Here is an 11697-nt window from a genome sequence, read left to right as displayed (position 1 = left end):
GCACTATCGTGCCCCAAAGTATCAAACCCAACTCTCGCCCATTTTTGTCTTCTTTTTTTGCCAAAACCTAAGCCCTCATCTGCCTATTACCATTTTATTGTCTCTCTCCAAAACCCTAACCACGATGGATTCGCTGACCAGAGGAGCTCGTCCTCTAATTCGAAGGAGCAGAAGCTCTGCCACAGCGGCTTGGTAATTGGAAAGTTCTATCTATCGTCTGCGAAAGCAGAATGTCTGGCATCTGTAGTGGGTTTGGGTTTTTTGCACTGAACAAAACAACAATGATGACAAAATGGGTTATTTACGTTCCTTTTCTTAACAACTAAATGCCCATTTTTCTCTTTTCTTTTTCTTTTGTATTTCATTTCTTTTTCTTTTTGCCATGTCATTTCCCTAAGTTTTCTGACCAATGAATGTAACTGAACGAAGCCTAAGTATTTACAAGGTGAATGAAAATCAATCCCTAACTCTCTAACCAGATTAATTCCTTACCTCAATCTAAGTTTCCCAACAACGGTTCTCCTTCAAATGGCTCCCTCTTTTGCTCTTCTTCCACGGGTTGTTCTCTCCTTCTATCTAGGGTTTCTTCCATGGCGGCTAAGGTTTCTGCAGTTGTAAAATCAGACATTTACAACAACAATACAATTTATAACGTATTTTTAAGGTTAGGTTTTACTTAAACTCTGATGGACTAATTTACCCCTCTACCTATGGGGTTTTTACCAATCACGGGTCGAACAAAAATACTCCACATTTTGGGGTATTTCATAGAGTCCTGGTCAAGGTTTAAAATTTCGGTTTCGTTACCGGTTTCGGACCTTGAAATTTTTAAATTTTGACCGAAATCTGGTACCAAACCCAAAACTATTATTTTATTCAATATTAAATTTCGGTCGAAATTTCGGTGAAATATTAAATTAATATTTAAAAAAAAGAATTTTTGGGTGAAATTTCGGAAAAACCGAAATTTCGACCGAAATTCCAAAATTTCGGACAAAATAAATGACCGTTTTGGATTTTACCCATTTCGGTGTCGGTCTCCACCGAAATCCGAAATTTAAAACCATGGTCTTGGTGAGTTAGGAAACTTGCCTCATAGAACTCTTTCCTTACTGGCTGAGTTTCCTGGGAATCCGGGGTTCCAAGCTTAGCATTGACGGCTGTGTATTAGAGTCACGGCTTTAGGGTTTAGAGTTTCTATGGCTACCACTTGAGCTGTGAAATTAATCTTCTACCAGGGTGCGTTTGGGGCTCTGTGTGCCACGTGTCCATCTCCTATTGTACGCTGGTCTTTACCTACAACACAACCTAACTAAAAACCGTAAGATATAATAAGCATAGTTTCTTCCCAAATAGTTTGCCTGGACCCTCTCTTTCTCTTACAGTTGACTTCTTTGAAACCAACCACACATGGTAGTGGGCCAGTTCCATATATTTAAAATTTAATCTTTAAGGGAAATGTTATCAGCATTTTGATGAGGGCACTCTCACTTTATTAAAAGTACGGTATGGCCGCACCATAGGATGATCCAAACCGTCCATCAGATGGGCCACAGCCTAAATAGGTGGTGTCCCAAAAATCATTTCCAAACGTTGATCCTAACCCTCCGATCTGAATGTTAGAGGGTTATCAAAGGGTTAGGATCAACGTATGGAAATGATTTTTGGGCCACAACCTATTTAGGCTATGGTATATCTGATGGACGGTTTGGATCATCCTATGGTGCGGCCATACCGTACTTTTAATAAAGTGAGAGTGCACTCATCAAAATACAGTAGTGCTGATAACATTTCCCATCTTTAATTATGAAAATTTCAAGATGAAAATCAATTTTGTTAAAGGAATTTGGCTTGCCATTACAAGCCCGACCTAATGCCCTTGATCCCAACCTCATTGAATGATTCTATACCTCCGATCAAACCTAATGAGAACCCCTTGTGATGTCCCATCAGATCAATGGTCATGATCACACAGGTGTGCATATGACCATGATCATTTTCTTTCGTTAACTTACCAAATTTCAAAACTACCAATTACCCCTCATCAATTCACAGTTCTAGAATCATTCGTTTGGAAGATTCCATGGAATCATTCCATCCCTCTCTCTCATCCCTCTCTCTCTCTCCTATTAAATAAAGAAAAGGTAGTAAAAGTCTCAGGCAGCTTCATACACACGATGGAATATGCGGAATTTGGGTTTCAACATCTTAAAACATCTTTTCTTTTCTTACCAATCTCGATCGACACGCTTAGCATATGCTTCGAAAATATTCGCCCCATCTCCCCTTAGCTTGCATCACAAAACCCCTCACTCTCTTATCTTCTCTCATTCCTCCTTTCTTCCCCCCTTTCAAATCTCCAAAATATCCGTAGAAATTAAAACCACCAAAAGAAAATTTACAAAGAAAAAAGACATGAAATTTGGAAAGTGGCTGAAACAACAAATAGAACAGACTCTTCCAGAATGGAGAGACAAATTCCTCTCATACAAGGATCTCAAAAAGTTGATACGTCTAATTTCTTTAGCACCCACCTTACAATCGCCGGAATCCGGCAAGGCCGAGGCCGATTTCATCTCCTTATTGAATGCCGAGATCGATAAGTTCAACGCCTTCTTCATGGAACAAGAAGAGGATTTCATCATCCGCCAAAAAGTATATTTCTTCATTTTTTTTTTTTCCAACTCTAATTTTTGTTTCAATGTTCATGTTTTGGGAAATTTTAAGTAACTAAAATTGTGGGGTGATCTTATTATTGATAGGAACAAAAGGAGAGGATTGAGAGGATGATGGTTACAGTTGCACCAACCAGTCCTCGGCCCTTGGAGACTGAGTACAGAGAACAGATGCGAATGTTTAGGAAAGATATTGTCAATTTCCATGGAGAAATGGTGCTCTTGGTGAATTACAGCATTGTTAACTACACAGGTTTTGCACTTTTTCCCTTAAATCCTTATCTTTAAAAGGATTGATGTTTAAGAGCAGGAAGAAGTAAAAGTGGGACCCGCTTGTTTCACCCTCCAAACCATTTTTTTCTTTAGGCCTTGCTATTGGTGGCCATGCATCAAAATTCACCGACCCCCTAATATGTGGCCATGAATATGACTCTTGGCTCTTTGTTTTCTCAGTCCATTTAATGGCCACAAATTGGCTAGAATTATTCTATGTGAGTGAATTTTGAGGCATGGCCTATTAGTCACAAGGCATAATGTATAAATGGCTTGGATTATTAAACAGGAATTTCTATGCTCACGCATTCATATAACATAGGAGAATAAAAACAAAAGGGCATTGCAGTGTCGGGAGGGCTAGTTGTACGCAGCCTTACCCTTGCTTTGCGGATATGAGGCTGTTTCCGTGACTCGAACCCATGATCACCGGGTCATAATGGAGCAACCTTACTGTTGCACCAAGGCTCGCCCTCTTAGGAGAGGAAAATCTTTTATAGCAACAGAAATAAACCATGGTTATAATCCCGTGGCAATATATGGTGATGGATTTTGTCCTTTTTGCAACGGATTTTGTTAGTCTGTCAATTAGTGTATTTCTTGCAGTGTCACTTTTATCTTCCTTCCTTAAATACATATATTGAGACACTTTTAGCTTCCTTCCTAAAGTACATACATTGAGCCCCACTTCTACTCATTTACGCAACCGGATGGAAACTGCAAGTCCGGCCAAATGTCATTGATGACACCTTGATTGGATGGGCCTAGGCCTTTGATCCATTAAGTCTCCATTTAGAGTTCTGCAAAGAATGCTTGTCTATTGATTTTGTGCGTGTAGTATCTGCTGGGGATGAGACCAAGACCATGTGGATCGCCTCGTGATGTTTTATAGGATCAATGGTCTTAATTTCACTTACATTACCCTGGGGCTCCTAATACGCATGTCCCTTGATTGTAAAAGTGTTGTCATCCTTTATTTAGAACTTTTATTAATAGATATATTATACCTATAAAGGGAAAACCTAGCGTCCCCTATGGTTATTTGAAACCTTATAAACATAGGGCCTGTTTGGATGCCATCAAAGAAAATTGTTTTAATTTAGTCTTATTTGCATATGAAACATTAAAGTCCCTTTGGTAGCTATTATCATTTTTAAAATGATATTACTGTTATTTGCAAATTATCATTTTTAACTTTAAAATCAATTTCAAATAAGATTACAACGAAAAAAGCGCGTTGGGGGGCGTGCTTACAGGAGAGGGGGAGAGATAAATGGCAGGACGATCATGTAGATCACCATGAAGGCTCTGTTTCTTTCTGAAATCCAACTAAGCAACCCAAGGGGGGTGAATTGGGTATAATAAAAAATTTGTTGTTTTGAAAAAACTTCTTTTTACTAGAAACACCTTTTCAATCCTTCTTAAAACAAATTTAATCCTAGTTACTTTAAGAATGAGAAGGTAGAATTTAAGATATTACTAATCACCAAATGTAATGAGAGAAGAGAAGAAGCACACATCAATGAACACCAAGATTTTATAGTAGTTCAGTCTTCTCAAAAGGCTTACTCCACTCTTCCAAGTTTGTCGTCCTTGGGATTCTCCACTATTCCGGACACCACACCATGGCCAGGTTTGAGGCTTTCTTACAATCACCGAGTCTTGAAACTCTCCAAGGGTCACAACCCTTCTTTACAATGGATAAAAGGAAGTATGAGTATTCTTTGCCTCTTGTTTAAGCTAATACAAAAGTGGAAGCTTGTAGAACAACTCTTGACTAACAATACAATGAATCCCTAATGAACCTCTCTTGATTGATAAGTAATGGCACTAAAGAGAGATAAATGTAGGTTCTTTTGCAATGAATAGCCAAAAGGAATGTAGGTGAAGATTTAAGGCTCAACAATGGAGGCTCACAAAATGCAAGAGTTAAGTTTTAGAGTTTTAAAGATGTATATATAGTTGTAGTCCAAGAGAAACCTTAAGTTTTGGTCTTCACGAGTGTCGAGGACGAAGTCCGGACGTACGGCAATTCTGCCCGTTTGAATTTCAAAAACGCGCCAGGGTCCATTACAGATGTCCGCCAGTTTCGTGGACGTCCTCCTTTGGCTCGGCCAATTTTTTATTTTCAAACCTAGTGACAGACGGACGTCCGCGATTCCCTCAGTTGTTTTTATTTTACTCTCAAGGCGGACGTCGGCCAAAATCCCAGACGTCCGTGATTTCCCTGGAACTTTAAAAGAGCATTTTTTAGGGGAATCATCAACGGACATTCAACTTACTTGGGGAGTGTTCTCTCTAGGGGTATTTAAAGACATTGTAGAGACTTCCGATGTGCCATAACTACTCAACCTATCAAGAGACATCCTTCATAGAAAATTCTATATCGTCTTGAGTGGTCTTCTGTTCTTGATCTTCGTGATTCTTCGGACTTCACTTCAAGATGACGTTTGCATGCTGAATCTCCATGAATCTTGCATTGTCCGAATCGCTTTGCATGGTGGCGATATGTTATTACCTGATAACTTCATAGACAAGCGACAGTAGTTCATACGAGTCAATCTATGTGGTTTGTTGCCAATCAAAACTTAGGTGATCGATAGCCATTCAGCTTACACTTCGACATAAAACAAATTTTAATGCCCATTTTTTCACTTAATAATGGGTGTAAAATTTGTTTTACACCCATTTTACATAGAAAAATTTGTACCCACTCGTTAAAAAGGAAGAAAAAAATAAAGAAAAAGAAAACAAATCTCTCTCTCTCTCTCTCTCTCTCTCTCTCTCTCTCACCACAACTATCATTCTCCACCAAAAAACAAAGAATGAAATAAACAAAAACAAATTTTGGAAAGTTCTTCGCTTTATGAAATAATATTAGGGAAAAATACACTTAGACCCCTTGTGGTTTCTGACACATTCAACTTAACCCCAAAAGTTTAAAAAGTTACAAGTAGACCCCTGTGGTTTCAAAACGTGACAAGTACACCCCCTCCGTCAACTGTCCGTCAGTTTAACCTGATAGAAAGACTAAAACTAACCATGGTTAATATTTTGAGGACAAAAATACCCTCATTTGCAGAGGGATTAGGGTTACGCCATTTCCCACAGCCGCCGTCGCCCCTCCGGCCATTGCCTTCATCGCCACCTTCCGCCACCGCCGCCGTTGCCATCTCCGGCAACCGTCGTCACCTCCACTACAGACAATCGAACCCCACCCCATGGCTACATCAAACCCACATTTCAAGAAAAAAAAACTTTGATAAAAACAAAAAAAAATAAAGCCCTAAAACATTAGGGTTTTATCATTATAATGATGTGAATGAAGACAAATAAAACTCTTAAATGGAGGGTTTATGTTGATAAATCAACAAGGGTTTGAATCAAACCCAATTTTTAGTTTTCAAGTATGAAAACCCTAATTTTCAGTTGGGGAAGACGAGGGCATTTTGGTATTTTCCTCCACGCCGTCAGCTCCGGCCAGTTAAAAAAACCCAATGAAACCACAGGGGGTCTACTTGTAACTTTTTAAACTTTTGGGGTTAAGTTGAATGTGTCAGAAACCACAGGGGGTCTAAGTATATTTTTCCCATAATATTATGTATGAGGTTTTATACTGCGCCTATACTGAACAGTGCCAACATGAATGGATGACATAAACAATTCATGTATTGGTTCCTGCAGTAGATATGCCGTACCCAAAAAATGGGCCCTTAATTATTTGATTTTGGTAGGTTTGAAATAGTGATTCTATTAATTTTGAGAGGCTTGAAATAGACCGCACAGTATCGTAATCTCCACAAATTGAACGGTTAGGATCTCCTACGGTGCATATTTTGGGTGGACCAACACATGAATGGTTTAGATCATCCATGCATGTGAGCCCTTTTGTACATTTTTGTTGTGAGTGCAGCTCCACGAGTGCACAATATAAAAATTGGTAATATTCTATACAATACAGAGGAATTCTAGACTGAAGGGAGCCCTTGCGAAAAAGAGGTGAAAGGGCTCTCCTATTGCGATGCGATGTGGTGATGTGCAGCCAATAGGAGAGCCCTTTCACCTCTTTTCCAAGGGCTCCCTTCAGTTTAGACTTCCTCTTCTATACAAATAATTTTTAAAGGTAAGAAAGAGGCAGCGGAACTTTTCTTTACCTATTAAATCTATGAGAAAACAGTTTCTACACACAAGTGTAGATAAGTTATCTACACACTAGCTTAAAATACAATGGGGGCCCACATTGTTTGGGTGATCCAAAGCATTCATTTGATGGGCCCTCACATAGATAAGGTGTGCCAGAAAAATCAGCTTCATAGGATCATCCTAACCCTTCAAACCGTGGAAGCAAAAAATGGACAGATTCGTGAGGTTTTATACATATCCATTTTACCTCAACTAATCGATCGGATGATCCTATGGAGCTGATTTTTTGTGAACACCCTATCTATGTGAGGGCCAATCAAATGAATGGTTTGGATCACCCAAACAATATGCTCTCCACTGTATTTTAAGCTAGTGTGTAGATAACTTATCTACACTGTAGAAACCGTTTTCTCTAAATCTATACTTGTATATGAAAACTTGGCCTGTAGTTATTTAAAATCATATTAATATAGATTTTTTTATGGCTATTGAAAACCTTGAAAGTGTAAATTTCTTTGTGACCAGTAATGCCTTAGAAATGTATAGTTTTGTAGAAAATATGACAGTGGAGATGGTGGAAAAAGAATAATGAGATGCTTCAAGGCGCGTTGTCACTTTCATTAAGACGATATTAGCCCCCACCATTCGTATGCTTGGGAACCACAAATTCGCTTCCAAGATACAATGAAGTCCGGTGAATCTTCACCAATTATTTGATGACATTTTTCACTAAACGGAAACAAATCTCGAATCACCCTTGGGTTTAACAAGTATGTAAGATAATAGTGTCTTTTTCTGAAAAATAATAAAACTTCAAGAGAGAGTAAAATGATTTTGGAAAGGCTTTAAGAGAATGAAACTTGCTTAGGAATTTATAAATTGCTAGTCTCCAGTTGTATCTCCGAATTACACGTGAAATGGTGAGTTTATGGGTATGATTTGTTGACACGGACATGAGTGTCGCGTGTCGACACGGACATGGAGTGTCGGACACGGCAAACCCCCAAACTTTAGAAACGGAGACACGGCTAAAATAGAAAGTATATGTAATCATGATTTGTGGATATGGATTCGTGTGTTACATGGATACGAGTTGTCTAAATTAGGTAAACACAATATTCAATAAAAAAACAGAATGTCACACTTGACACGGTACAAAAACATGTCCACACACCCACATTAAGACTAACACTTCCAGCAATACAAGTATAAGTGTCCAAAGGAGTGTCGACACGTGTGGACACGCGTGTCGTGTCGGACACGGCAGGACACGTGAGTAGGCAATAAATTTGAAGTGTCGGCCAAATCATAGGTTTCTGGTCATTTTGTAGACTTTCTGGTGCCTTTTCACATTGAATTGCACCCTTTGGTGGCACTTGATCATGATGGGCTGCTTATTTTACCGTTAGATCGCGTTCGAGTAAAACCTCTACTTTCCCTCTTAGCCGCTAGATCACAATCATTCGCCAATCTGCGGAGCAGATCGCACCTAATCTTCCCCTAACCATTGGTACGTGAATGGTCATTATTCGACAATCGAGATTACACCCGATCAGATACTAGCCGTTACCCACAATCCTACGCAACAAAACACACCCAATCAAGGTTTAGTTGTTGGACATATCCGAGCGCGATATTACGGCCCGGATCGTAGCAACTTGGGATCACTATCCAATATCAAAAATTTGGATTAACGGTTCATATCGAATCTAAAAAAATTAAGCCCTCCAATCGCTCCTTGCGACGATGCGTCGTGCTCTTGCCACTAGCAACCCAGAGCCCATGGCTTGCAATCAAAACCCATTTGTGCAACACAGCAAGGGAGACAAGTGAGAAGTCCTTCATAAATTCCCCTCTAACTATTTTACTTTCCAATGTGGGACTATATTGTTTGCTCTTTCCACAAGCACCATTTTGAAATAAAACACACTTTTATTTTCAAAATATTTTTCAAAGTCATTTTATTTTGAAAATACTCTAACATGTAGTTTTATATAGCTATTAAATATAGGGAAAACCGTTTCTGAGCTCGAGCTCCAAAACAGTGTGGGCCCACATTTTTAGGGTGATCCAAAGCATTCATTTGAAAGGCCTTACATAGATAAGGTGTCCACAAAAAATCAGGTAGTTAGGATCATCCTAACCCTTCCATTTATGGAGGGGAAAATGGATAGATTTGTGGAGAAACAATATCTGTCCATTTTGCCCTCCACTTTTGGATGGGTGAGGATGATCCTATGGACCTGATTTTTTGTACACACCCTATCCATGTAAGGGCCCACATGAGTTTTTGATGCTTGAGCTCAGATAAGCTATATGAGCTCGAGCTCATAAACAGTTTTCCCTTAAATATATACCATGTAAATGTAAATAATTTTATATGTTTTACTAGACAAATAACTATTGTAAGGAACCTGTATATTACTATATACTATATCAAAATAGGCTTTAAATATATGTATATATGTTCATGGCAATACAAAAGAAAGATGACCTAGCTATACAAAACCTGGCCCCATTCATGGAAAATAAGGTTGATTGTTAAGAGAATGTTCTAGATATGAGCATTTGAATAGTGAACTTAAAAGTTTGGCTATGTTTGTTAGTCATTTTCTGTAGTGATTCGAGTGTTTAAGATAAAGAAAAATTTAAAAATATGTTTCGTAAGAAGTAGTTTTTTAGAGTTATGTTTAATTTTCTTCCTTCCCAAAGTGAATGTCTGTTGACTTCCTATAAAAAAGTGCTTCTGAGAACTACTCGATAAATAGAAAGATTATAAAATATCATACTAGTACAACTTGTATAGTTGTATGAGTAGCTACTTGCGTAGTTAACAAGAAACTCGTCCGAGTTAACTCAACTCAATAGTAAAATGAGTTAACTCACAATTAACTCGGTGGGGATGACAAAGTTAATAAAACGCACTAAAAGTATAACCTCTTCTTTAATATAATGACCCTAAACCAGTGTGGTTTACACCTTTTCTATGTTTAGATGTAAAAGAACATGATATATCAATGATATATCCCTATATCAATAGGAAAACATGCCAACTTTTAGTTGGCTCAACTGGACCAACCTTCCCTTCCAAGGGAGTTTTTGAGTTCTACTGAAGTTTAACATGGGGGCCTCCTGGTCTTAGCTGGCTTGGGCAATCTTGGCATTAAAACTTGGCACCAAAGAGGTCTGGAGGAACTACCTCCAATCCCTTAATTGCTAATAGTTCTAGTAGCAAGGGGTGTGGAAATATCATTTCAACCCCTGAATTGATCCACACCTATTAAAGCTATTAGCAAGGGGTTGGAGAAAGTTCATCCAGACCGGTCTGGAGCTAAGTTTTGTTCTAAATTAGGGGTTGCAGCTTGGGTCGGGTCAGGTTGATCTTTGCTCTAAAAATTAAGAACCATTTCTTTATGAGAAGAATGTGCTCGTCTTTAATATGTATGTAATATGAATCATTGGTTACTACAGGCCTGGCTAAGATCTTGAAGAAGTACGACAAGCAAACAGGACGCTTGTTGCGATTGCCGTTCATTGAGAAGGTGTTGCAGCAACCTTTTTTTACCACAGATCTCATTTCGAAGCTCGTGAAGGAATGCGAGAACACCATGGAATTGGTTTTCCCAATGATCACAGAGGATGAAGGAAACAGAGAAGAAAGAGAAGAGGAAATGACAAGGACAGCGGTAGCGGAAGAAAGCATTTTCAGGAATACAGTGGCTGCTCTTGTGACAATGCGAGAGATGAGAAGGGGCAGTTCTACTTATAGCCACCTCTCACTTCCTCCATTGAACCTTCCAGACTCTTCACTGTTTCAATCAATCCAACTTTACCCGCCCGTTTCAATTCTCTAAATACAGAAATGAGATTACAATGACACATCCTTGGATATTACTGATCCCCTACCTGCTTTGTTTTTGGCTTCTTCTAAAACTATTTGGTTTCTTAGCCCAATATTATGTTTACACAATGAAACTACGATGTAGAAATTAAAGAATAGATACTGATGTGAATTCGAGAGTTTAATGAAGAATCCTTCCCTTCCTCATCTTGGGTGTTGGATTATTTCGAAAGCAAAATGTTCTATTCATGTTGAGAGTCATCGTGACTCTTTGCATAACCACCGGAGGGGTAGGGCCGATGGGGCCAATTAGATTAGGATTAGGTTAGGTTGGTTTCTAGAAGGTTAGAGTTTATCTTATCTAATATTTGTTAGGTGGTTGAGTTTGAGTAGGATATGAAAACTAGTTTTTAGTACAATTGTATTTTGATTGGATTATAAGAGTTGAACTAGAGTAGGAATCTATCTTATCTTCGTCTATAAATAGGGAAGAGCGCAAAACATGAGGTGTATTGTGTAATTTTCTTTTATATATATTCATGAGAAAAGTTCCTCTCTCTCTCTCTGTTTGTGTTTTAGTTTTGCTTTTTAGTTTTCATCTTCTTGCTTTGATCTCTTTTCTTCTACAATTGGTATCAGAGCAACCTAGGAGGATTCAAAGATCTGATTAAGGATTCACTATTAGGCAATCTTGATCTTACACATCGAAGGAGACTTGAAAGAAGAAGATGGCTGGTGACTCGAGTTTCTCATTTTCAAGAAAGA

The 11697-nt window shown here is 38.5% G+C and overlaps 1 protein-coding gene across 1 annotated transcript; it reads left to right on the top strand.

The window, feature by feature from the left end:
• Positions 1-2159: 2159 nt before the first annotated feature.
• LOC143883719 (SPX domain-containing protein 3-like) lies at positions 2160-11139 on the top strand. Its single transcript, XM_077387038.1, has 3 exons — positions 2160-2655; positions 2763-2928; positions 10563-11139. The coding sequence occupies exons 1-3, from the start codon at positions 2185-2187 to the stop codon at positions 10943-10945; spliced, it is 1020 nt and encodes a 339-aa protein (XP_077243153.1). The 5' UTR covers positions 2160-2184; the 3' UTR covers positions 10946-11139.
• The last annotated feature ends 558 nt before the right edge of the window (positions 11140-11697 follow it).

Source organism: Tasmannia lanceolata, unplaced genomic scaffold (assembly GCF_043159265.1).
Source record: "Tasmannia lanceolata isolate RefF3 unplaced genomic scaffold, GAP_Taslan_0.1 ptg000008l, whole genome shotgun sequence".
In the NCBI taxonomy this organism is placed as follows: Eukaryota; Viridiplantae; Streptophyta; class Magnoliopsida; order Canellales; family Winteraceae; genus Tasmannia; species Tasmannia lanceolata.
Note: the sequence above shows the minus strand (reverse complement) of the source record. Positions and strands in the feature narration are given on the sequence as shown.